This window comes from Saccopteryx bilineata, chromosome 4 (assembly GCF_036850765.1).
Source record: "Saccopteryx bilineata isolate mSacBil1 chromosome 4, mSacBil1_pri_phased_curated, whole genome shotgun sequence".
NCBI classification, from domain to species: Eukaryota; Metazoa; Chordata; class Mammalia; order Chiroptera; family Emballonuridae; genus Saccopteryx; species Saccopteryx bilineata.
The window spans coordinates 28,984,965-29,012,785 of NC_089493.1; the positions used below are offsets into that span (position 1 = coordinate 28,984,965).

Here is a 27,821-nt window from a genome sequence, read left to right on the forward strand (position 1 = left end):
AATGCTTCAGCAGTCTTGGGGCTCACACTGATTCCCCACAACGGATAATTCCAGAGTGCGATTGCTGACATGATAAAAGGAAAGCAGATGGTCCTAATACTTTATTTTCAGAATATACCTTCCCCCATCCTCTTTTTCTTGCAACTCCATCACCTCAGACTTCAGAGGAAAAAGTACGAGATGGCCCCCTTCCCCCTCTCCTTTCGGGTTTATTTCCTTTGCTGATCCACTTTGATGGTAGTGGTGATAATAACAGCTGACAATGGCTGAGACTTACTGTGAGGCAGGCACTGTTTTAAATGGATTCTCTTCACCTAACCCTCACAACTGGGAGGTAGGTGGCTGTCATGATCGTCCTTGTTTCCAGAGAGCACGCTGATGCAGAGAGGCTTAGCAACTCACCCAAGATCACACACTCAGTCAACAGTAGAGTCTGCATTTGAGTATACGCGGTTCAGACCCAGCCTGCCTGTGTACCCACTATAGATCCTGTCTCTGAAGGCAGGGCCGATGGCATTGCAATGACCGCAGCTGTGTGGCTCACCGTTCTGGCCAGATGTACAGTTACCACAGAGAGGAATTTTACTCCTGCCTCAGGACTGATTGGGTCCTGTGCTCACTGTGGCAGCAAACATGCTATCAGGCTGGCCATTTGGAAAAAATGAGTCCCAGATATCCACCTGGCCCCAATAGGTTTTCAGGACCAGCTACATAATTTATGGAACCCAGTGCAAAATGAAAATGGGAGACTTTCGTTCAGTAAGTATTAAGAATTTCAAAATGGTGACAACAAAACATTAAGCCAAGCGTGGGGCCCTTCTGAGCCCGGGACTCTGTCTGAATGCATGGGTTTCACGTCTGAGCTGGTCTGTAAGAGTTCAGAGTGGTAGGGAGGTCAGATGAAATACAGGAGGCAAAACTGATGCCCTTCCCTCTCTTCCAGGACAGTCATATCAGGACTTCCAAGGCATCCTTTTCATCTAGATGTAGCAGTCTAATCTGGATGCAGTTCAACCCTAATAAATCTTAGAAATCTCTTCTCCCTAGGATGAAGTCATTCGAAGGACTGGGACTCGGGTCAGCAGTTTCCTTTTGGGGTCAGGCATCCTGCTGCATTATCTCCCGTTCCTCCTATCCCTGCCCTTCCAATCCCTCCGGCCTCCCCCTTCTCCTTCCCTTAGCCTGTGAGCCTGCTCAAGGAACTCCTTGTTAAAGGACAAGCTCCACTCAGCCTCCCTGACTCCCCACCCCCAATCCCATTCCCGCATCAGCCTCACTCCTCTCTCCTTTCCCAGCCGTGCTGGAAGGAACAGTCTGGGCCCGTTGCCACTTCCTCACCCTCTCTTCACCTAGTTCTCCACGAGGTTGCAGATGCCCTTCTCACTGAGCTGATCTTGTGCTAACGCCTGTGGTCTCTTCTCAGTCCCCCCTCAGTGACCCCCTTAGGCATCTGATATGTTCCAGCTCTGCCTGTGTGCCTGCATCTGCCCACTGGGCTGCGGGTGAGCACTGCTGTGAGGAAGTCCTCCTGCAGCACTAGAGCAGGCCCAGCACGTGGCGCACACGCAGAGTTAGCAGTGGCCAGAACCGGCGGTGTTAGCCGTCACCTGGAAACCCTACTCCGTCATGTGGCTGACTGCTGTTTGAGTCTTTTTCTTAACTAACTTTTTAAAAATCAGTTTGGCTTTTCCTACCCAACTCTTAAGATTACCAGTGCTTTCTGAGATCTGTCCTGTGTTCACGCCTTTCATCTCCATGGTCCTCCTTCACTGCATCCAGAAATAGCTTATATCACTGACCTGCCAACTCTAGAATCTATGACTCTTTCCAAGGTCTAGGTATCTAAGCCAGGCCCAGACTGAACTCATTTTCTTTCTACATCCTCTTACCCAATTGCCTAAGTCAGAAACCTTGTTTCTTCCCTTAGCTCACGTTGAGTGCCGGCCAGGGTCAGGCACTGAGCTGGCCCCTGGGAATGCCATAGTGTGCAGACATGAGACATGCAGGGCCTGCCATGCTTCCTGCTGGTGAGAGAGGCACAGATTGATACATGATTTGTTCTCAGGAGGTAACAAACCGAAGTCCTAAGTTTAATTGGAAAGACTTCCTTGGAGGAGGACATTTGAACCCAGCTCTGAAGGATGACAAAACATTAATCAAGCAAATTGAGGTGGTGGAGCAAGACAGTCTAGGCTGAGGGAAAAGCTTGTGCAAATGTTCTGTGGTGGAAAGAAAATATTTCAGAAATGAAAAGGCCAGTGAGCAGAAGGGGAGGGCGGGAAAGGAGGTGAAACAGGCATCCAAGGAGGCTGGGGAGGTGGGTGGGACTGGATGGCACATGGTCATAAGGTGGAGTTAGTCTCTCTAGGTTCCTCCTTGTTGTTTACCCTGACTTTTTTTTTTTTTTTTTTGCATTTTTCCGAAACTGGAAACCGGGAGGCAGTCAGACAGACTCCCACATGCGCCTGACCGGGATTCACCTGGCACGCCCACCAGGGGGCGATGTTCTGCCCCCTGGGGCGTCGCTCTCTCGTGACCAGAGCCATTCTAGCACCTGGGGCAGAGGCCACAGAGCCATCCTCAGCGCCCGGGCCAACTTTGTTCCAATGGAGCCTTGGCTGCGGGCGGGGAAGAGAGAGACAGAGAGGAAGGAGAGGGGAAGAGGTGGAGAAGCAGATGGGCGCTTCTCCTGTGTGCCCTGGCCGGGAATCGAACCCGGGACTCCTGCATGCCAGTCTGACGCTCTACCGCTGAGCCAACCGGCCAGGGCCTACCCTGACTTTTTTCTACCAGATTCTCTCTAACCCCTCTCCCACCCTGAAGTCCTATTTGTTTCACACATAGAAAAGCAAAATTGGGACACTCGCAGTGTGCATGCACCACACCAGAAAAGTCCTGACTTGGTCAGTGGATGCTTTGATGTTTGTGAGGGAAGATGGCCGAGCAGGTGCCTAAGTTGGTGGTGTTCCGCCTGTCTGGGTAACATCGGTCAATGCCCCCCACTGGGGGAGCAGTTTTCAGAAAACTTGTAACTGATCACAATGTTTCAGATAATTGGAAGGTAGACAGTAGAGCAACACCCATAGATGACACGGAAACTGCCCTGGTCACCGAGGGCAGAATTGCATGAAGAAGCATGTTCCCATGAATCCTGTTGCCTGGCAGGTTACTAAAGAAGACTTTGACACATTTGATTATATTCTCTGTATGGATGAAAGCAATCTAGAGATGTGACTAGAAAGAGAATCAAGTTAAAAACAGCAAAGCTAAAATTGAAGTACTTGGCAGCTGTGGTCCACAAAAACAATTTATATGGGAGATTCCTACAATGGGAACGAGCCAGACTTTGAGAACAGGTAGCAGCAGCGAGTGAGGTGCTGCTGAGCCTTGGAGAGAGCTCGCCAGCTGCCCCAGGCCACTGGGGCCCCACTAATGCCTGCGGCTCTGTGTTCCTTAGCCCAGTGTCAGGTGTAAGGGTGTTCCCTAGCTCAAGGCCAGTGCTAGTACTTCAGTTGACCTACTGTTTCTTATCTTAAAAAATAATTGTTGAATGGAAATCAGTTATTGTTTTTGGTGAAAGAATAAGTCAATATCTTGGATTCCCGAAAAAAAGGAAAATTAATATAACCTCTTGCTGCCTTCAAATCCATCTTGGGCACTGTAGTCTTAAGCGAGGTTCTAACATGTAACTCTGATTAAGCTGGTTGTTGGGGCACAGTGCTCCCCTGACTCCGCATTGTCGGGATCAGGTCCCTGCCCAGCTTCCTCTCTCGTTAGTCTCCCTCAAGCCCAGCCTCCTGTTTCCCTTCACACCAGCTGTACTAAATTCCCAGTGTTTGTCCTAAGGTGCTGTGTGGAAAGTGCTTTCATGTCTGAATGCCCTTGCCTCCTTTGTCTGCCCAGTGATACCCTACTCATCTCACAAGCCAAGCCGTGGCCCATCCCACCTCTTCGGGAAGCGGCGCCCACACCTTTGAGCCCGGAGCTGGCCCCTTTCAGGGCACTCGCTCACTCTGCTGCATTCATTCCACCTCCCTCCCTACTTGGTGTGTAGGCTTCCTCTGCTAGACTGGGAACCTCTTGAGGGAGGGGAGCGAGGCTCATTTATCTATTTTATTCTGGTGTCACAGGGCTGGGCACATACTAGGTGGTTAATGTTTTCTTGAAGACCTGATGATGAAGGGATGACATGGTATAAGCAGGTAGGGTGGTATAAGCTCCACCTGGAGAGTTTTGCATACAGGTGCCGAGGTAAAGGCGTCCTGCTTCCATGTCCTCCATGTGCTGCCTGGATCTTTTTCTTCTAATAATGAACACAGGTCCAGGGCTCCCTCTCACTGTCCTCCCAGCCACTGCCGTCCATTCAAAAGGGCCGGTGCATGCGAGGCAGGCAGAGTGGAGCCTAAACATATCATTCTTCTAGCATAGTGTTTTTCAATCTTTAGCATGCGTCAGAATCAGCTGGAGGGCTTGTTAAAACACAAGATTGCTGGGCTCCGCCCCAAGAGTTTCTGAGTCAGTAGGCCTGGGATGGAGCCCAAGAATTTGCATTTCTTACCAGTGCCCAAGTGATGCTGCTAGTTTGGGGACCACTCTGAGAATCTGTCTTCTAGTAAAAGGCTTTGCTTGAAAACTAATTACCCTCTATAGTATTGGGGTGGGGAGCTTTTTGCTTGAGTTTGATTTTATAGATTGTGAATAGTTATATCAGATTCTACACACTTACATTCCCTGTCTCTCCAGCTCTTCCACAAAGCGTTTCTGTGTTCATTCAGTGATATGTTTTGAAGGTGTAATGTGAGCATAGCTATGTATGAGGTGGAGTTATTGGTAGCAAGATGAAATCAGTGTGAAACTGTCCTTAAGAGAAGTCCCCTAGTACCGACATAACTAATTCAGGGAGTCCAGAAAAGAAATGCCTGCTTGGATGGGTACTGACTTCCCCATCAGTGGGGCTGTTCCAGGACAGGCTTCTAGAGTATGGGGATAAAACAGTTTGATGGATAACTAGACCAAATGACTATTGAGATGCTGAAATTCTGTGATTAAGAAACTCTGGTAATTGACACAACAAAATGGCACAAATTAAATGTTGCAGAGTTTATATAGTGGGATCCCCAGAGGCAGCTGAGGCTTCCTCATATAAACACCGATCATTCTTATTTTTAATAAACATTTATTCCTTACCAACACTATGCTTAGTGATGAAATGGATTCATACCTAACGACCCCATGATCTGCTGTTTATTGACATCATATAACTTAAAAGGTTAAATAGAAAAAGCCACAAGCAGGCCCAGAGTGTGCCTCAGGAGCCTCTTTAGGTCCCACTTCCTGTGTCAAATGAAATTGAGATGTGTAGTACCATTTAAATTTTTTTTTTTTTGTAATATTTACTACAGGGAGAGAGAGAGAGAGAATGTAAGTAATAGCCAGTTGCAGGGCTTAAATTTAGAGTCACGAGGTCACCAGCTTGATTCTGAGACTTGCACCTTATTAAGAAAGTCCAGCCAATTGCCAGATTCTGTAGTACGAGGCAAGGTCCAAGTCACTCCTTTCAGGAGGGTTCAGCCCTAAAGGCATGGCAGACCAAGCTGAAGCCTCTTACCCCTCACTGCCATTTATTGAGCATCTGTTATGTGCTGGGGATGGTGAGATCGCTTACAAATAATGTTCATAACCCCTTTAACTATCCTTCAAGGTAAGTAGTACTGTCATTTTCAGATTAGAAAAAAGGTACAGAGAAATATGTATTTTGTCCAGTTTCACACAGCAAAACACTTCAGTTCATTTTTAGGAGTCAGCATAACCATACATGCAAAGTGCACCATAGCATACAGAGTTTGGCTGTGTATCAGGTGGATAATACACTCTGACCAAACGAAATTCCGCCCCAGGAGTCAAGAATGGCTCCTAATGGGAAACATTAGGAATAAACATAATTCACTAGGAACAAACGAAAAAGTCATATTAGTAGGTTCTGAAAAAGCAGCCAATATAATTCTATAACAAATCTCTAAATCAGGTTTAAGAACTACTTATTTGATAAAGACTAAAAATTAGCCACATATTTTATTGTAATAAGTGAAATTCTAAATCCAATATTGTTGAAATAGGAAAATCTTACACTTGCTGGTTTTAAGTATCGGGTTGGTGATTCTTGCAAACTAATTAAGCTAAGGAGATAAAATAGTTTGTATAAATATGAGAAGAGATGACATCTATTTTTTGCCAATGGTTGTAATATCTAAAAAACCTAAGAGAATCTGGTAAGAAAAGAAACCCTACCAGAGATCATAAAGGAATTTGATAAGATGCCTGGAAAACAGCTCTTCTCTCTACTATGGAGGTCACATAGCTGGTCAGCTTTGGCACCTGGAACTAGGAGTTGAACCCAGGTCTGACAATGAAGTCTGGACTCTTTTTACCATATGAAATATTGACCCTCACTACTATAACCCTGTCCCTTAAAGCGTGGAACCTCAGCTGATCCAGCAGGTCAGGCGAGGTTGGCTCTGCGGGGGGAAAGTGGAGGCATGATGAGAGTGTTGGCACAGGATTTTTACTAGAAGAGCCTCGAGGCTTCTGCTACCAGCAGTGTCCTCCTTTTAGGCTAGGCTGAGATATTTGGGGGGGAAGTTAGGGGTGGTGATCTGGTCTAACCCATTTAGCTGGACTTCTTAGGTACTGAGCATTTAACCAATAGAACCGCCCCTTTTCTTGGCCATATTTATGTTGCTTATTGCCCTGTCTCAACTGCGTCCATTTGAGGGTAGTGCCTGCAAGGATATATTTAGAGATTTAGGATGCTGGTGGCTGGGGCATCAAGGGCATAAGTTCTTGGTTGCCACATCTACCAGTGATGCCTTGGCTTCATGGTTTCCGTGATGGAAGTGGAACATGTTTTTCTGACACAGAATCACTGAGTGATACATCAAAAATATTAGTCACATCAAGCTTTTCTAGTTCATACAGAGTCAACCACAGGATGGTGGGTGAAGTACTGCATAGGAACCCAGGAGACCTGAGTTCTTGTGGCTCTGTCACAACTAGCTGTGTGTGTTCAGGCAAATCACTTAGCCTTGCCTCATTTGTGCCATGGAATGTTGGACTGGATAGACTCCTGGTCCAAACTTCAAAGTTAAAATAATCAGCATCTTTACCGTGACCCGGTACTGTTCTAATGCTTTGCATAGGGATTAACTCCTCACCAAAAACCCTGTAGGGTAAGTACTGTTATTGTATTTTCCTTTGAAGAAACTGAGGCACAGAGGTAAATGACTTGCCTAGAGTCTTACAGCTAGGAAATGATGGAGCCCAGACACAACTCCCACCCATCCTCTACTTCTGTGGTTTTTCTTTACGTGGGCCCGTGTTATAGTGGTGGTGATTCTGTCCGGGGAGTAAGGGATTGGGGTGGGAAATGATCCAGCTCTGGGATGGATGGATGTGTGTCCACCTGGGAGAATGGTGGCGCTGGATACAGAGGTTGCTGACCATTTGTTTTTCCTTTCTTCTTTTCCTCTCTAGTCTGTGGCAAGCGCTACAAGAACCGTCCAGGACTGAGCTACCACTATGCTCACACCCACCTGGCCAGTGAGGAGGGGGATGAAGCCCAAGACCAGGAGACCCGGTCCCCACCCAACCACAGAAATGAGAACCACAGACGTGAGTTCCCAGTCATTGGTTTGAGAGAGTTATAAAGTGGGTGGGCAGGCTCTGTGTGGTATTTGCTGTTACTTAGTGTCGACTGGTCTCAGTGTCCTGTGGTGAGTTGGCTTTTTAAATTTTTATTTATTTATTTATTTTTAGAGAGGGGGGAGAGAGAGAGAGAGAGAGAGAGAGAGAGAGAGGTGGGGGGGGAGGAGCTGGAAGCATCAACTCCCATATGTGCCTTGACCAGGCAAGCCCAGGGTTTCGAACCGGTGACCTCAGCATTTCCAGGTCGACGCTTTATCTACTGCACCACCACAGGTCAGGACAAGTTGGCTTTTTTTAAACCCAGCCCCAGTTGCCTCAGGGTCAGCTGAGTCCCGCGGTAGCAGGGGTGGCACAGCAAACTCTGCTCTTAGAGGAAGGGAGGTGAGTGTTAAGGCAGACGGGAGACATTCTTACATGGCCGTTGTCAAATGCCAGACCTGCTCTTTCCTCCAGCTGCAGATGACCATTCATAGCTGCTGACCGGAGAGGGACATATCTCTTGGGTGTGTCATTTCATACAGATACTCCAAATGCCTCCTTGGCCACCAAGAATGTAGAATATTCTTGATTTGTTTTCTTGGCTGTTACAGGGTTTACACTTTTGGCACAGAGCTCTCCTGTCATAGAAACACTGCCCTGGATCGTCTGTGCTCTGTGCTTGAGCACCAGTCAGCAAGTGTGAGCTGGGTGCACTTGCTATTTGAGATGTTGGGTTCGAAGACTGAAAATGATCCTTAAGATTTGTTTTTTAATTTCTATTTTTTCTTTCTTTCCTCAACTTCTGTTTATAAATTAGGAAGTCAAATAGGGCTTAGCATTTACCTCTTGACTTTCCTCTATAACATTACTTATGGTTTCTGGGCCTGTAGTAAACTCAAAATGGGATGGGCTAATGCAATTTTCAACTGCTGGTCTTCCAGAAATTTCTTGCTCTTCCGCGAATGGTTAACTCTTTCACAGACTGGTCAAAATTTCTGATGGACTGGCCCCAGTCTTGACAAACACTGGGATAATGGAATCTTTAGGACTTGCTTCAAGATGTGGGGTATTCTGAGATCATTAGATAAACAATAATTGTGAACATGTCATGTGTTTTCTATTTTGTTTGTAAGATTTGGTGATAGGTGGTCTTCAAGTGAGTAATTCAATGTAATTAAAGGGATTAGACGTTTAAAACTATGCAGTCTCTAGGATTTGAGGGTGATATCCTCTATATTTCAGTCAGTGAACTCGGTCTGTTGATGTTGATTGACTGCCTTCACCAAATACTTGAAATAATTAACACCCCTTGGCCAAGACCTTTCTTTGGACTAGAGTGGGTTTTCGCCTACCCCCACCCCCACTCTTCTTTTGTCACATTGCCTTCTGTATTACTTTGCTCAGGCTGTCATAACAAAATACACCAGAGTAGGTGGTTTAAAGGACACAAATTTATTTTCTCACAATGTTCGAGGGTGCCAGCAGGGTTGGATTTTTCTGAGGCCTTTCTCCTTGGCTTGTGAGTGGCTGCCTTCCTGTGTGTTCTTCTCATGGTCGTCCCCCTGTGCGTGTACACCGCTGCAGTCTCTTTTGTGTCCAAATTTCCTGTTCTTATGAGACACCAGATTGGATTAGAACCCATCCTGTTTCATTTAACTTTTCTTCTTTTTAAAAACAATATTTATTAATTTTGAGAGAGAAAGAGAGGGGTGGGGATAGGAACATTGATTTGTTGCTCCCCTTACGTATGCACTCATTGGTGGTGGTTTGTGTGTGCTGTCCCGGGAGATTAAGCTCACAACCGTGGTGTATTGGGACGACACGAACCAACTGAGCTACCCGGCCAGGGCTTTAAATTTTCTTCTTTTTTTTCCCAAGTGAGAAGGGGGGGGATAGAGAGGCAGACTTCTATGTGCTCCCCAACCAGGATCCACCTGGCCACATGCATCTAGAGCCAATACTCTGCCCATTTGGGGCCATGCTTACAACCAAGCTATTTTTACCACTTGAAGCGGAGGCTCCAAGGAGCCATCCTCAGTGCCCTGTACCAATGTGCTCCAACCACTCGAGCCATGACTGGGAGGGGAAAAAAGAGAGAACTAGAGAGAGAGAGAAAAGGGAAGGGGGAGGGGGAGGGGTGGAGAAGCAGATGGTCGCTTCTCATGTGTGCCCTGACTGGGAATTGAACCTGGGATATCCACACTCTGGGCCTATGCTCTACCACTGAGCCAACTGGCCAGGGCCTAAATTTTTTTCTTTAATCACCTCTTTAAAGGCCCTGCTTCCAGCCTGGCCTGTGGTGGCGCAGTGGATAGATCGTCGGCCTGGAACGCTGAGGTTGCGGGTTCGAAACCCTGTGCCATACAACCAGCAACAAGCAAGCAGTGAACAACTAAACTGAAGCAACTATGAGTTGATACTTCTCTCTCCCCCTTACGCCCTCCGCTCTCTGTAAAATCAATAAATAAAATCTTAAAAAATAAATAAATAAAGGCCCTGCCTCCAACTATAATCACATTCTGAGATTTTGGCTTTAACATATGAGTTTGTGGAGGGCACACTTCAGCCATAACACCTTCTTTAATTCTTACTCACTTTCAGGGTTCAAGCTTTTTGTGTGGCCGATCCTGTTTCCTTACCTACTGTTGCCATGTGGACAGAACCTGAAAAGTAGAGTAGGAAGGTCTATCAGAGCTTTGTCCATCTTTCCTCACCAGCGGCTGAGGAGCTACAACGCAGAGGTCTTCACTGTGGGGGGAGGCTTTCCTGGTCAGTTACTTGGTCTTTCAAAAACAAAAATGTTTGCATTTCCCCACTTCCCTATCCCTCCTCTTATCCCTTCTCTGATCTAAGTGGCCAGGGTGTAGCTATTGTCTTCTATCGGGGGAGGCTACAATGATCTCCTTTGATTTGAGTTGCTATCTGGGAGCTATTTATTGGCTAAGGTTGCTCTCTCTAGTATTTATTAGGTTGGTATTATTTCTCACTCCTCCAGTGCTGGCTTATCTCCTTGACATCTCTTCTCAAATGTCAGGCCATTTTGTTCCTGTGTCTAGGTGCTCTACTGACACTATAGTGTTTGGAGTGCTTCTCTTTTGTCTGTGTCTGTGTATGCACAGTGATGGTGTGGTCCCTCGGTGTAATATAGGTTCTAAGTGGATCGAGACGGCTTCCTCCTAGCTCTTCCTGCAGTCCCCTCCCGGTAGGCTGTTGACTTCCGATGTAGGCCCTTGCATATTCTTCTCTGTCCCCCAGAATTTCCTGACACACAATCACGGGTCAGTGTCTTCTGCCTCCTCATGTTACCTTGAGGCCATTCGGCTTTGCTTGGCAAGGAAGCTGGGTCTTTCTGCCTTCTAGCTGGAGACACCTTCCTAATACACCCCATCCCAACGCATGTCCTCCTCTCTCTGTGGGTTGTTAGCACACTCGCTCCAGCCCCCTCTCCACCCTTCTCATTCTGACCTTGTTGACGAGAAAGTGGGCTCTTCAAAAGGATCATATGACTACCCAAGGGTTCTAAGCTTCATAGAAAGGAATAACTGTACCTGGGCTCCTCTGGGGCCTCCTCACATGGGAAGTTTCCAGAACCCTCTCCAATACCTTTTTACTGAAATCTCCTCTCAGTGCCTCCTTTGTGATGAACCTCAGTTCTGCTACTGGGGAGGGTGCGGCAGAAGGCCTTCAGCATCCACAGAAGCCATCCTTTCCCTCTTCCCGACTTGCTCTGGGCAGATCCGAGAGGCAGCAACTTTTTGCAGATTCTCTGCACCACGCAGGCCCCCCATCTGCTCAGGGCTCTGGATGTGTGCTCCGATTCCTCCCATGTCCCCCTGGTGAGCAGCCCCAACCGTTTTCTTGGGCACGCTAATTGCCAGCATCATTAATACCCAGTCATTAGCTGCTCCCTCTGTTGGGGGTGGGGTGGGCTCCCATCCATCCTGCCCCTAAGTGCCAGCAGGGCTGTGTGGTGAATTGGATGTGACAGCTCTGCAGCATCCTGAGGTCTCAGCTTTGCGATCCTCCCTTGGCAGGCTTCTCGGTGGGGGGAGGAAGGCAGGGGAGCTTAATCCTTGAGGCTCATCTGCAGTTCCCTCAGGAAGTGGGCCGTCGGGACACTGGATGGCAATGGACTGGGAATGCCGCCTTGCCCTCTGAGCAGAGCTGCAGCTCGACTCACCCTGCTCGTGGGCACAGACCTCTCGGAGAAGCAGCCCCTCAGACTTGGGAGTGTTTAGGGCCGTGGGCAGCTGCGTTTGTGCCGCCCGCAGCGTACAGTCCTTTGACTGGTTTTGCCACCCCTTGCCGCAGCGAAGCCCATGGCCCACCCCCACCCGCTGCTGCTGAGAGGGCAGAGTGGAGTGCTGGGGCTGGCGCTGACCTTCCCCCAGCCCGGGCTGCCTGTGCTGCCAGCTCAGCAGTTGCCTGCCATTCCTCCTGGCCTCCTGCCCCGCCCAGCTCATGTTCTCTGGCCTTTGTTCCTCTTCTTGCCTCACATTTTCTCCTGAGTGGACGCTTCTCACCCTCCTTAGGCTTGTCCCCTTTCCTTTGTGCCCTTGCCCGACTGCCTCGACCACAGCGCTCAGGGCTGCTTGGAGCTCAGACTCTCCCAGGGGAGCCGGGAGTTCTCTGATGGGGTCTTCCCCACCCAGCGGCTGCCCTTCTCTCCCTGTGTGAGGCTGGATTCTTTCTTCCTCCATTTCTCTTACCACCTTCATCCATAGTCTTTTTTTCTTTTTCTTTTAACATTTTCTTTATTGATTTTACAAAGAGAGGAGTGGGGAAAGAAAAGTATCAACTCATGGTTGCTTCACTTTAGTTATTTATTGATTGGTTTTTGTGTGTGCCTTGACCGGGCAAGCCCAGCATTTCGAACCTGTGATCTCCGCATTCCCGGTCGACCCTCTATCCACTGCGCCACCACAGGTCAGGCTCATCTACTTTCTAGAAATGAAATCATTTTGTGTGCTTGTGTGTGTTCATGTATGCGTGTGCAGAGGGAGGTAGTGCTTGGGCAGGTTAGGGTTCTGAGAAATGCCAGTCAGAGGCATTCTGTTGTGACTCTTTAAATGCCATCTTAGTACGAAGCCCCAGTGGGGCCAGGGTAGCAGAAAGAGCACTAGATTAGAACTCAAAGCTCCTTTGACAGGCTCACAAGGTCAAAACTCTTCTTGAATTTCTTTTTACCTTTTTTTTTTCTTTTGAGAGAGAGATAGGAGCAGACAGGGAGGGAGAGAAATGAGAAGCATCGGCTCATAGTTGTAGCACTTTAGTTGTTCATTGATTACGTTTTCATATGTGCCTTGATGGGGTTCCAGCTAAGCCAGTGACCTCTTGCTCAAGCCAGTGATGACCCTGCTCTCAAGCCGGTGATGACCCTGCTCTCAAGCAGGTGATGAGCCTGCACTCAAGCGTCAGCCTTGGGGTTTCAAACCCGGGTTCTCAGCATCCCAGCTCTATCCACCGTGCTACCTCTTGGTCAGGCTCTTTTTACCTTCTTTGCACAGTGGGAATCTGTTACAGATGATATTTTTAAGGTAATTTGGGGTGGGTGTGGGCATTTATGAGGTCCTGAACCTGGATAGAAAAGCTATGTAAGTAAATTCAGCCGGATCCATTCACCTGCCAGTCTACCCCATCCATCCCCCCATCGGTGTGTGCCCATGCAGTTAGTGCTGACTTGGGGGAATGTGTGACAGGGATGTACAGGCTGGGGAAGGAGCAGGGGCTCAGGAGCGTGGCACACTTTCCACTGCGTAGGGCTGCTCTCAGTGTAGCAGCAGCATCGCCTGGGGGCTCTTGGGAAGTGCAGACCCTCCTAAGACAGAGACTCTGAGGTGGGAACCAGCAGCCTTTGTTTTAAGAAGCCTTCCAGGGCATTCTGATGCCACTAAAGCTTGAGAACCACTACCTTAGGGGATTTGCAAAGCCTTCACTGAGGACGTGACATTCAAGGTAGCCCTCGAAGAATGAGGATATATTTTTAGGAGATAGAGGGCTTCCCAGGGAGAGGTGACTGTGTGCACAAAGGCAGGGAGGTATGACCAGCATGGGCCAGAGGGGAGTAGCTGGACCGGAGAGCCCTGGAAGAATGGTGGGCTTTTAGGCGGGGCCACAGCTGGAGTGTCTTCCGTGCGTGCGTAGTCATCATCCTGTAGGAAGTGGAAAGCCACAGTAGCAGTTACAAGAGAACATGAACCACTAATTTATAAAGTAATCTGTTTAGCATTGTTAAATGGTATATCTTTTTTATTTCATAGCGTAAATGAGTATAAAATGCTCTCTATAATATACTTGGAGCTCCTAATAGGAAACATGTTTTTAAAAATATGGGTCTATAAAATTTATTTCAAGCCTATTTTCAGGTGCATGGAATGGAACTTGGGTTGTCCTCAATCCCGGGAGCTTTCCTGTCATGGAGGTGTGCTGGGCACATAGGTTTTGCCATCTATCTGTCAAGAGAAGAAAGGGCCCGTTCTAGGCTCCTTTGGAGGGCATGTTGTGCTCTGTAGGACTGAAAGAGGAGAGCCAACTTGATTAAGGGTAATGTCCATTGATTAGAAAATCTGAAAATTAGTCTAATAATGGGCAAATTATCTAAAAGAAGCATATGATGTCATTGTCACACTGATAGGAAAGAGCCAACAGATGTTGTCTTCTGACTTCTCTGTCCTATGGCCCAAGGGCAACAAATACAGCTTTAAGAAAGAGAGTGAAAATTACCTTTGACACAGCTTAAGAATTTGGTCCACTCTGAAAGGTGCCTGAAAAGTCATATATAAAGCTTAGACAGCCACCCCTTACCCAACCTTTATGCAGGAAATTCGGGCTTTGTTACAGGGGAGAGAAGGAAAAGGCAGATATGAGACTTTGGAGAATTTGGAAACGAACAACAGGTGTTCTTTAGATACATTATGATTTTAGTAACTACAATTTACAGGTTGCAAAGCGAAGAAGAACCTGAGCAGTTGCTCTGGCCTGAAAGGAGACTTGGAGTTCCTTCCTTAGGCCTCTGGATCATCCATACTCTTGACCCAGTGGCTGAGAGCATTCAGTGGAATTGGGCAGCCAGGGCGGATTCGTGGTGCCACTCTTGGTCAGGTGTTCACATGCCTCTGCTTCCTTGCCTCATCCGTAAAGCAGAGAAGATAACCACACTGGACCTCCTGGGGTTGCCGTGAGTCCTCACTGAGGTGCTGTGGGTGTTTGGCACCATGCCTGCACGTTATGAGTGCTGATCCATCTCTGTGCCATTTGGACGGACAGACTGTGTCTGTGACCACAGGTGGCTGATCCTGAGTCAGGGCCCGTCTGCTGTGCAATACTGGGATGCTAACTGCCTACTGGGTCTTGTTGGCATCAGGTGTGAATGTCAGAGCCTAACCTGACCCTGTCACATCCTTTGCGAAATTTTAGATACGGGACAGCAATCCTTCTCTGCAGCTTACTGTGCATGGGCTCACTTGTAGGGCTTAGTGTAATTGGACCTCCAAGAAGGCATAACATTGGTCTCAGGCTAAGGAGAGCTTCTGGTTTAACTGGGAAATAAGATGGATGCATAAAACCAGCAAGAGGATGCTGTCGAGCAGGATCTAGCCCAGTGTGGCATCCCCGCATTTACCGTCTTATTTCCCAGGACCGGGCATCCACCTGCCACCTGCCTTTCATTGAGCCTCTTATTTCTTTTACATTTTTGGCCTAATTACCTATAATGTTCAGGATTGAAGAGTTCCACGTCCTGAGAAATGATGATGAAAGTGCTTGCTGACATTCTTTGAGTGTTTCAGACCCTGAGCCTAAGAGTGCCACATTTATCTCATTCATTCCTCACAATAAGTAAGGTAGGCGCTATTATCCCCTAGAACAGTGGTCCCCAACCCCTGGGCCGCAGACTGGTACCGTGGGCCATTTGGTACCAGTCCGCAGAGAAAGAATAAATAACTTACAGTATTTCCGTTTTATTTATATTTAAGTCTGAACGATGTTTTATTTTTAAAAAATGACCAGATTCCCTCTGTTACATCTGTCTAAGACTCACTCTTGACGCTTGTCGAGGTCATGTGATACATTTATCCATCCCATCCTAAGGGCCGGACCGTGAAAATATTTTCTGACATTAAACCAGTCCGTGGCCCAAAAAAGGTTGGGGACCACTGTCCTAGAAGACATCCCAAGGTCCACAGAAATGAGTGCTGTGCCATACAGGAATGTGAATTCTCTAGTCATGAGTTAATTTTTTTCTTGCCTTATAGATATAAAATAATTTTGCATCTATGAGAGGAAAGAGGCAAAGTGGAACACCTACTAGGCACCAATTTCCACGTAGCATCTCATGTAATGTTATAAGGCCACAGGGCACATGTTATTGCTCTTATTTTACAGAGTAGAAAACTGAGGCTCAGAAAGGCTGAGTAGCTGTCTCAAATCACAAAGTTAGCAAGTCACACAGGAGCTGAGACGTGAATGTGATTGGGTGGAACACCATTCAGTTATGTTAGCATGCTGGAGCCCCAAGTGACGGGTCCCAGTCTCAGCCGGGCACCTTTGTCACGGTCCTCCTGATTACTCTTAATTTGCACCCGTAGCCACTTGTCAAATGCATTGTATTGCCTAGTGGCTTTTCAAGAGAAATTAATGTGTTAGTGGTACTGTCTTAGTCAGCTCAGGCTTCCACAACAAAATACCATAGACTGAGTGGCTTAAACAACAGGACTCTATTTCTCACTGTTCTGGTGACTGGAAATCCCAAATAAAGGTGCCAGCAGGGCTGGTGTCTGTTGAGAATGCTCCTTGGGTTGACGATGGCTGTCTATTTTGTCCTCATAAGGCCTTTCCTGTGTATGTGTGGCGGGAGAGAGAGAAGCAGGCTCTCTGGTGCCTCCTCTTATCAGGGCCCTAGATCTCACGATGAGGACCCTTCTAAACTGAATCCCCTCCCACAGAGCCTCATCTCCAATACCGTGCACTGGGGTCAGGGCTTCAACATGGTTTTTTTGGGGGGAGGGTACACAATTCAGCCCAAAGCAGGTACATTTAGTCTTCAAAACTGTTTTAACTGTTTGTGATGTCATATGGACCTTACCCCATCATTGTGAATTTCTATTTGAGACTTTAATTTGTAAATGAGCTTCGCTTTAAAAAATCCACACATCACTGTTCAATAATTTTCCTACATCTTTGTCTCTCATTGTGTCTCACCATCTTTCCTAGCTCTTATGGCACATTTTTTTTTTTTTTTTGTATTTTTCTGAAGCTGGAAACGGGGAGAGACAGCCAGACAGACTCCCGCATGTGCCCGACCGGGATCCACCGGCACACCCACCAGGGGGCGATGCTCTGCCCCTCCGGGGCGTTGCTCTGCCGTGACCAGAGCCACTCTAGCGCCTGGGGCAGAGGCCAAGGAGCCATCCCCAGCGCCTGGGCCATCTTTGCTCCAATGGAGCCTCAGCTGCGGGAGGGGAAGAGAGAGACAGAGAGGAAGGAGGGGGGGGTGGAGAAGCAAATGGGCGCTTCTCCTATGTGCCCTGGCCAGGAATCGAACCCGGGTTCCCCGCATGCCAGACCGACGCTCCACCGCTGAGCCAACCGGCCAGGGCCTTATGGCACTTTTGGACCTTGTTCTTTAAAATAAAAAAGAAGGCTGTGCCCAAAGCAGTAGCCCTAGGGCTCAGCAGTTGCTCCTCGTTTCCTTTCCCGAGGGTGTCAGCCTCCCTCCCAGACACACCCAAGCCTGTCCCCGCTCATCCCACCACCAGCTCCTGCTCGGTCACTGCAGCTTCTTTGTTTCTTTCCGCCTCTGCTCTTCCCTCTTGCACTCAGCTTCCATACAGTAGTGAAAGTGGTCTTTCTAAAGTACAAAATACATTATGCCATGTCCTGCTTGCAATACTTTTATCAAACGCCTCGCCTTGAATGCCTGCCTTGTTGCTTCTCATAGTATGGTCAGCAGCATCAAAACCACCCGGGACTCTGGTGACTGCCTTGTCCAGGTTTGCAGGCCATCTCCAGTTTTAGATTTGAAAATCCTGTGCCCTGGGAACCCTTTAGTACCATCTAAATCCACAGTTGACAACCCTGTGGAGGAGCTTGTAAGAAATATGGATAGTAGGGCCTATCCCAGTCATTTAAATCACAATCTGAATTTTAATGAGATCCCTCAAGTTTGAGAAGACCTGGCCTCCACGGCCTACTAACCACTCTGACTTGACTTCCTTCAGGTGTGTGGTTGCATGCACTCAGGGTAGGGCAGTATCAGGTGGGCCAGCTAAGAGCCACTCTACCTGGGTTCAGTGCCAAGGTAACTTACTAAGATGTGACCGTGGACAAGCTACTTAGCTTCCTTGTGCTTTCTAAGTACCACGTGTGTAAAACCAGAACATTAATGTATCTATCTCATAGAGCTATGTGATTATTAAATATTAATTCGTGTAAAGTATATGAACAGAAAATGCATTTAACACAGTGTGTGTCTCTCATGTGTGCTAGAGCCACGATTCTCAAGCTTGATCACATAAACATACATTTGGAGGGTTCGTTAAAACAAAGACTGCTGGAGCCCTGTATGGCCAGTATCTGCAGCCACCATCACAGCCACCTGGCCCGTGCAGGTTCGCATTTGATTTGGACAGACGGTAATGAAACAACGGAGCCAAGAACTGTTGGGCCATTAGCTTTAATCCTAGCTTGCACCTGGCGGGCAAGAAATACACACAGTGGGAAAACACTTCCCTTCCCATTCAGGGCTCCCAAAGCCACTGATTTATCTCAGTTTCCTAGAATCAAAGGTTTCTACCTCACCAGCCTAATTCACCTCTGTTCCCCATCTCCTTCTCTGAACAAACTGGCTTCTCCTTTAGCACTCTGCCATCTTGGCTGCTTCTCCTCTCCTCCACGTGGCCTTTCTCTGCTCTCCTCCAGCATGGGCTCCTCTGCCCCATTTTACAGTGTAGAAATCAAAATGTTTAATCCAATATACAAATAAAGAAGTCTCTGATACAAAGTACTTATCTGAGGCATAATGGGATTCCTCATAAGAGTGCACCACCCCACATCATGCAGCAGTCAAGGGTATGGGGAAAAGCTTAGTTTTGAAAGGCTTAGTCTTAAAACTAAGCCTTAGGCTATAATGACCCTGCCTGCCTACAGCCTGTCCCCCACACCCAGTGCAAACTATAAGCGAGCAAACATATATATCATATTTACAAATTTATTTGACGAACAAGCTCACCTCTGAGTTTGGATTCAGTAGGTCTCAGGTGGGGCCATAGAATTGCATTTTTATTAAGTTCCCAGGTGAACCACTGCCTTAGAGAAATCCAGCTTTAGAAGACTGGTATTCATTGTATTTCCTCATAATTCTCTTTCCTTTTTTGGATGCATGGAGTCAGGTAACTGGCCAGGAATCAGGCTGCATTGTTAATCTAAGGCAGGGGTCCCCAAACTATGGCCCACGGGCCGCATGCGGCCCCCTGAGGCCATTTATCCAGCCCCCTCTGCACTTCCAGAGGGGCACCTCTTTCATTGGTGGTCAGTGACCGCAAAGCGCAGCATCGCTCACGTACAGTACTACTTCCAGTGACACGGGACGCACACGTCATGGCTCCGGAAGCGCGTCATATCACTTGTTACGGCTAGCAGTGACAAATATGGAACCGGACATTGACCATCTCATTTGCCAAAAGCAGGCCCATAGTTCCCATTGAAATACTGGCCAGTTTGTTGATTTAAATTTACTTGCTCTTTATTTTAAATATTGTATTTGTTCCCGTTTTGTTTTTTTACTTTAAAATAAGATATGTGCAGTGTGCATAGGGATTTGTTCATAGTTTTTTTTATAGTCCGGCCCTCCAACGGTCTGAGAGACAGTGAACTAGCCCCCTGTGTAAAAAGTTTGGGGACCCCTGAGCTAGGTTTAGTCTTGTTTTTCATTCTTTTCCTAAGGTTCCAGTCTGTATCGGGCAAACCTCTCCAGGGCCCCTAGCACTTGCTTCCTGATTTGCTTTTTGGGTGTGTCCCAATCCGGGCCCTCATCCCTGGACAGGGCTTTCCTTCAGTTCTGTGGTACCTTGATTCTGTCCTGTCCTTGGATCTGAAGCTTAAGGCTCACCCTCTTCTTTCCTTGAGTACCATTTTTCAGTCTGAAGGACGCATAGAATGCTAGTCTCTCTTGGACTGATGGGTTGACATATTCCTGTGGAGTGGTGATGAGGAGGGGTGGAAAAGGGCTAGGCTGGGCAAGACAGGGGGCTTACTGAATTCTAATAGCATAGTAATATCCTGACACCTTGAACAGACAAAGCTTATCTGGCTCTAAAGCACCAAGATATCCTGCAATCTCTGAGGGGAATGACACCACTTCATTCAGAGCCCTATTGACATAGTTACTCTCAAATTAAATGGTTTCCCCCTCAACTGACTCATTTGGTGGCAATAACAAGTTGCTACAGCAGGGCGTGAACCGACCCATATGACCTTCTACTGGGAAATTGAAATATCTCTCATGCTTTTCCTAATCAGCACTGAGAAAAACAATTGGTTTTGCTTGTTTTTCCCCCCTCACTTTTCTGGAACATCCATGACAGGCCTGCTGTTGCTAGCTTTAAGTGTGGAGCACAGAGGACATCACTGACGGGTTGTGTGACCGTAGCCCCAGAAATGGTGATGTGGTGTCCAAACTCCTGGCAAATTACGGCTTTGACCAAATACCCCCGTCAGGATAGAGCCATCAGTGTGAGCAGAATGTTTTCTGTGTGTACAGCATGGTGTCTAGGAGTAAATATTTTTGGGCGTGTGTCTTAACAGTGTTAAATTTACTTCATGAAGATGGAGGAAAAGCAGGTAGGTGCAAGGAAGGGCAGGATGATTGACATCACATTTAAACATTTTATTAAGATTCTAGGGCAACCGAAACACATAGGAAAACATGTTCCTCACTGGCTGGTGCAGGGCTCTTGGCAGGAGACTGAACATGAGGCTCAAGGGACTCTGGGGCCAGTGAGTGTGGAAGTTCTTCATTCCTTCCATCCTGGCTTTGTAAGAGGTGTCTGAGGGAGAGGATCCCTACAGTAGGGCAGGCCCGTTGGCTTTCTTCACTGCAGCTTTACCCCTTCCATTACTCCTAGTCCTCTCTCTCCGCCCCTTTGTAAGTGAGACTGCTGTCGGCAGTGCCTTAGAATGGTGTATACGTGGGGGCGCTTTGCATCTACCTTGTTCCTAGTCTTTGACTTTCCTTTGCCTGGCAGAGTTTCCCCCCCAGAAAAGCCTCTGTGAAGATATGTCCATTCTTTTTTTTTTTTTTTTCCCCCCAGACAGAGTCAGAGAGAGGGACAAACAGACAGAAACGGAGAGAGATGAGAAGCATCAATCATCAGTTTTTCGTTGTGACACCTTAGTTCATTGGTTGCTTTCTCATATGTGCCTTGACTGGGGGCCTTCAGCAGACCAAGTAACCCCTTGCTCGAGCCAGCGACCCTGGGTCCAAGCTGGTGAGCTTTGCTTAAACCAGATGAGCCCGCGCTCAAGCTGGTGACCTCGGGGTCTTGAACCTGGGTCCTCTGCATCCCAGTCTGGCGCTCTATCCACTGCGCTACTGCCTGGTCAGGCTTGTCCATTCTTTCTTTAACTCTCATCAGCTCTGTGTCCTTCCCTGTGCCAGGTGCTGGGTACTCAGATGAGAGACACTGGTCCTGCCCTCAGGGAGCCCAGGCCAAGGGGAGAGGACACTGATTCAGGTAGAAAACAGTGGAGAACTTCGCTTTTTGGGCTCTCCTTTTACCCTATTGTAATTCTCAATAATAGGCAATAGGCCTAAAGGGACCCGAAGACCTCATCTGGCATATTCTCTTCCCTTTGAATAGGTGTGTTCTCAAATCAAAGAACCCTAGGTCTGAGGAAACCTTCCCAGGCTCAAAGGCCTCCTCAGAGAAGCCCATTCCTTTGACCATGCCTTTAACTGTTTAACTGCCTCCGTTTCCAGCCTTCTCAGAGCCTGTGCAGCCATCTGCTCCCTGTCTCGCCTTGTCCTTGATAATACGGAGTGGGCCGATTTATCTTCATCCATAAACTTGCAGACATTAACACAGTGCTCAGCCTTGGCTTCTCGGGGCAGACTGACTTCGGTGGTGTCTGCAGTCATTCTGCATTAGCAGCCCCTCCTTAATCCTAATCCTCCACTCACGTTGTCTTCAGTGTCAGGTAGCAAAATGGCCGATGAGAAAGACTGAATTCTCTGTCATGTGGGGAGTGGGCCCTGATGTCCCTTCTCCTGATGGGCTCCTGGCTCCCCTGCCTTACCACGTTCATGGAGATGGGCATCATTCGTCTTCCTCCTGGAGCCCCAGGGCAGAGCCTGCCTTGCTATTAGGTGGCCAAGGAGACCCAGCGTGAGTGGGGTCCCAACATTTTTATTCTGTGGATCTGTGGGATTTATTTTTTCATCTCTTCTAGGGAAGCAATGAAAAAAGGTGTCAGGCCTTAGAGATAATTTATATGAGTAAACACGTAAGGAGTAGGGTGAGCAAGAGCATGAGAATTAAGGCCATTTATCCATGCTCAGAGACTGTTTGCCCTCTGGTCCAGCTTTCTCACAGTCGTTATCTCGCCACTTTAACCCTCTTCTTGCTGTGCATCCTCCACACATCTCTTCACAGCTGCCTTCTCCGCTCCCGCCTTCCGTGGCCCCCCTCCCCCGCCCACGGCCCTCATTAGAGGCTGGGTACAAGGTAGCCGGATGTGGCGGTGGCCTCCAGCTGAGGCCTGCTCGCTGATTCTGAAGGGAAGGCACGTTGGCTTACCCCTCTCTCTCCACCCTCCCAGTCTCCCAGGCTTCCTCCTGCAGCCTGGCCTGGCCAGTGTGTTGTGCAGGGCCGGCCGGGGGCTGCCTCTCCCTCTTCTCCTGTTCCCCTTTCTTTTCTCTGTCCTGTGAAGCTGCACTCTGCACAGCCAAGTGCACAGGACTAGGATGCTTTACACTTGAGAGATGAAGTAATAACAGGTGGCAAGACCAGAGGCTGTCGGAGCCCAGGATTCCAGTTGCCATGGAAACATGTCAGACCTGTGGAGGGATGGGAACTGTCAGCTGTGGAGGGTGGTTGGGGGACAAGTGAGAGAGGGGCAAGGAGAGGCGCATCTCCTGGAGGGTTCTTCTTACTGCCCCCAGGTTCCCCAAGGGCTGCACAGTCCAGCTACCAGGCCCGGGGAAAGCTGCTTCTGGGCGGGGTCTGGGTTAGGGCCGGAGCCGGGTACCGAGCGTGGCCACGTGTTTGTACACACCAGGCCCTGGCATGCATTCTGAGCGTCTGCTCAGGATGTGAAGTCACGCTTTTGTGGATGTGCCATGGAGGAGCCTAAGCTCCTGTCTTGCTTCCCGTTTCCCTAGGCCACTTGGGATGGGGCTCAAGTCTGGGCAGAGCCGGTTGAGGGGCTGTTGCTGGTGGCCAGGCTGTGTCTACCATCCATTCTTTTCTTGAGTGTCAGGCATATTATAGCAGAGATCGCTGAATGAATGAAAGACAGTTCTGTCTGGGTGGTAGTTTTGTGGAAGATTTGGGGCTTGTTTGCCATGGATGTGGCCTGATTGGAGTAGCAAGTCCTGTGGTATGCACTTTCCAGCACGACCGCTTACCCTTGACTGACTGTGGTTGCTGGGACTGTTTGGGGCTTGACTCTCCTTGCTCTTGTTCTGATTTATATGAATGCTCCCTTCCACCTTCTATTTTTCCCTCCCTCTTTAGGAACTTTGTTTCTGATTTCCATTCTTTTTTTCCTTTGAGCTTTTTAGAGTTACCTACCCTAGGTAAATTCCTAAACTCCAAAGGCTCATTTATTTTCTTAGCAGCTTCCTGAATCATATTATTTCAGCACATTAACATTTATCAACAGAAAACCAAATCCATCATTGTGGGCACTGCCACCAGGATACCACGTGGGCCTCTGCCCTCACTGGCATCTTCTATAAAGTGGGACTCAATTTCCCATAAGCAGAAGCAGAATCTCTATTTAAATCCCACTTGCAAGGTCTGGACAAGCTTCCTATTTATAGTAAAATCCTTTTTATAATGATCTCATATATAGTACCAGGAAATTGCTCATGGCGGGGTCAGGCCACAGGCCAATAAGCCATGGTGTGAGCTTTACTGAAAAAAATTCCTTTGTGAATCTCTGGAATTCTCTAGGGAAGTTTTGTTTTTTGTTGTTTTCCTCGCAGAGGATATGATAATAAACAGGCTCACCTGGGATGGATCACTATGATAGGGACATTAAATTTTAGTTCAAAGGGAATTTCTGCTTTTGTCTGGCCAGTGTCAGTTTTTACTGCTTTGGGATTCCTAAATAACATATTATGTGAATCAAGTTCAATAAAGAGATTTAGGAAATATTTTATATGCAAAGTTTGGTCAGAAACTATGTATCTGGAGTTCCCAGGAGTCAGAGAAGTGTGATTACAGGCCGAGAGTTGGGGACAGCAGCGTGGAGGGAGTCCTGGGACCAGCCCCGCTCGCGCTCAGGACTTCCGGTGCCTCGTCTGTCAAATCCCCACTTCACAGAACTCTTTGTGAGAACCAGTGGAATAACGTAGGTAAAGCATCCAGTATAAGAGCCATCACAGTTTTATAGTGTAGTAAGTGTTTGCTGCTTTTTTTTCCTCTCTCAAAAAGCAGTTGTACAAAAGCAAGGCTGAGTTGCTAGGTGCAGCCTGGTGTGCCCTTGTCAAGAGACAATGAGGCATGGTCTTACATACCTTTCTTGTATGTTTGTAGGATGGTGTTTCACCACCAGAGGAGGGGCCCGGTGCTATTCTTCTAGCAACCCAGGGCTCTCAGCCACCCACCCTCCAGTACTCTGGGAGTTCGACATGACACTAGGCCAGCTGACTGACCAGTTTCTCTGGACATGGACTAGCTTTGCTCTCTGAGGGCTAGAGAAATAAACCAGGCAGTGAATGATATTCAGAGCAACAGATAACTCTGCCCCAGGGAAAGCAAACACAGTGCTCTGTCCCAGCTAGGAAGTCCCAGGGGTGGTATCACTGTGCTGCCTACTTATGTCTTGGCCATTCTTTTCTGGGCCATTCATCCCACACATTGTTTTTAACCATTTCCTGTTCACAGGGCTCATAGGTGTCCTAAATATGTGTTAGACATGGCCCCTGACCTGAAGGAGTAGACCCTTTAACATGGGGAGATGAGGCAGGTGTACACATGTACAAACAAAAGAAGCATCCATAGACGTGTCCGCAGAGCGCCCTCCACAAAGCCTGGCTGGTCATTCTGGCTGGGGAGTTGGGAGAGCTCCGTGGGAGGACTCTCACCCTGAAACCAATCCTAAATACCACAAAGTGCACAGGAACCAGATGCAAAGGCTATTGATTAGTTTAGTCCATGTCACTTGACCAAGATGGAAGAAAGCTTGGAGCTCACTGTCATGAGACGAGAGTAGCGACTGAAGCAAAAAGGAGTTTGCTGGAAATGGGAAATGAAGTACAACTGTTTAGTATCACTTCCTGTATTGGGCCATCACTGTACTAAAATAGGAACCCCCCTTTTTTTCTGGTACGCCACAACTGCATACACCAGGGCCTATAAGATACTAGCATCTTTTCACCCCTTTGGCCACGTACTCTGTATGGTCAACAACCAGCACAAAGTATGTGGGGACCCTGTTCTAATTCAGTCTCCTCAGAAACTTCATCAGATGAATTAACTTTTGTTCATTTGGTCTTTTTATATAGGATCAATTTCTCCATCATTGTCTGCTTTACTAGATCATTTCTGAATTTTTTATTTCTTGCATATCAGAGTCCCTGACTCAGTGGGGCATTCTACCAGTGGTCTGCTGGTGGTAAACACTCTAAAGAATTACATGCGAGTTCTATTCCACTTTTCCATCCTCATAAGCCATAAGTGATACAGTGAGTGGGAGAAAACCAGCTTTTTTGGTTGCTTAAAGATTTTGTGAAAGGGGCGAAAAATAGCCCCTAAGAAAACAGGAGACAAATGGTGAGACACGGCCTCAGGAGAATTTTAGTAAGATGATGCTCATGAGATTATTTGATTGATTTTTATGCAGGAAGCTACCCAAGTTGTGACTGGCATCTCCACATTTTATCTCTAGTTTATACCAATCATGAAATTTAACTTTGGTTTACATTCAGTCCCTAAATTTAATATAGCCCATTTCTTTCTGTTCACCTTTTGATTGATTTCCATGATAGTTTCTTAGTCAGGAAACCCTGAGTTTATTTCTCCATAGGCGTGCCTGGGTTGGCCTTCCTTCCTTCCTCTCTTCCCTTCCCCTTCCCTTTCCCCTTTCCCTTCCCCTTCCCATTCCCATTCCCATTCCCATTTCCCTCCCCTCCCCTCCCCTCATTCTTCCCCCCCTCTCTCTTGCTTTCCCTCCCTCCCTCCTCCCCCCTCTCTTTCTTTTTTTATTGACTTTGGGGTTAAGAGAGAGTTAGAAGCATCAATTCATAGTTGCTTCACTTTAGTTGTTTATTGATTGCTTTTCATACGTGCCTTGACTAAAGGGCTCAAGCCATGCCAGTGACCCCTTGCTCAAGCCAGCAACCTTAGGGTCTTGTTGATGATCTCACACTCAATCTGGTGACCCTTCACTCAAGCCAGTGACCCCTTGCTCAAGCCGGTGACCTTGGAGTTTCAAACCGGGAACCTCAGCATTCTGGGTTGATGCTCTCTCCACTGTGCCACCATTGGTCAGGCTGCCTGGGCTTTCTTAAGAAAGTTTTAAAAATGGTTAAGATGGCAAATTGATAAAGAAGGAAGAAAAGGACTTCCCTTTGGATTTGGGCAATGAAAATTTTACAAGCAGAGTAAAATTTTGGTGGATGTACTGATTTTCATAGATTTGCAGAACCATTCTCTATGACATGTAGACTCCTTTGAGACACAGGGACTGGTGAAGAAAAACCCACACTCAACAGGCCACAGGGTGTGGCCAGCTCCTCCGTTTGCCGCCAAACAGCCAACACTTTTCTCCCAGAGATTTGTCTGCTTCCCTGAAGATGAAAATCAATGACTTAGAAACTGATTAAACAATCCAAACAGCAACTGATAAATGGATTAACCCTCTATAATGTGATTCTGCAAGCTTTTGTCTTTTGCCTTTGCCAGGTAAGTTTTTCTATTCCTGGAGGCAAAGCAGAGGCATGGAGGAAGCGAAGGCCAGAGGGAATCATATTAAAGTGGTGAATCCGTTTATCACTTACTGTCTGGATGGTATTTCTGCTCACATATCTGCTTCTTTTTACAGATTTGTACCCTACGGGACCCTGATTAATGCTAGCCAGGGAGTAATGAAAGATAGCAGACATTGGATATAGCAAGGAGGAAGACCCCCCCCCCCCCCCCCCCCCGTGGTTTAGGCTGATCCCATAAACAGAGACTTTTCTTTCTAGTCATAAACAGGGAGTGTTAATGTGACAAAGAAATGTCCACAATAGGGACAGAAAAACAGAAGAAAGTGGAAGCGTTTCCCCCCAGGCAAAGACCTTGTCCAAGGCATTTTACACCCAGGCCTGGAGAGTGATGTTGGTGCTTGAGGACTTACGCTGTTCTCACAAGACTTTGCTTTTAAGATCATATCCCAAGATTTTTCTTTGCTTTTGTATAGGACTTTCATTATGCGGAGTCTATGAGGGTCTTAAGCATTTAATTCAGTCCATCTCTGGCATGAGGCTCTGCTAAGTGTCCAATCAGATTCGAGGCACTTCGGGTCTGCTGATTTTGAGCAGTGTCTGGACTTCAGGGAGATGCAGCTGAATGAGAGTGCCACTGTGCACCTGCCAAGATCCTCATCAGGTTCCCCAGAGCATCTTCAGTGCCTTTCTGCAAGTGACCACCCATCAATGAATGTTTCTTTGTTTTCCTTTTCAGGGATGGTAGGAATATCTCCTAAACAAGAGCGTCTTTCCCAAGGGCAAGGCCTAGGCATTGCATTGACCTTTTCCTCTCTCTTGTCACACCGCTGTTTACGAGTGCCATGTGGTCCTTAGGGCCGTGGCCCTGAGAGCTGGTTGTTCAGAGACGATAGTTCCCTTGACTCCTGGTTGCTGTGATCATCCAGGGATGCAATCAGAGTGGCAGGCTTGTTTCTGTGAAAGCTCAGAGCTGGGAAATATTGCAAAA

General features: G+C 47.6%; 1 protein-coding gene and 1 pseudogene across 2 annotated transcripts in view; both read left to right on the top strand.

Annotated features, from left to right (window-relative positions):
* Positions 1–27,821, top strand: part of DPF3 (double PHD fingers 3) — a 247,505-nt gene that overhangs the window by 158,474 nt on the left and 61,210 nt on the right. For both annotated transcript variants that reach the window (XM_066277060.1, XM_066277061.1), the window contains exon 7: positions 7,531–7,668. In XM_066277060.1, coding sequence (XP_066133157.1) covers positions 7,531–7,668 — 138 coding nt within the window. The remainder of the gene's footprint in view (positions 1–7,530; positions 7,669–27,821) is intronic.
* On the top strand, positions 2,936–3,474 carry LOC136333843 (low molecular weight phosphotyrosine protein phosphatase pseudogene; annotated as a pseudogene).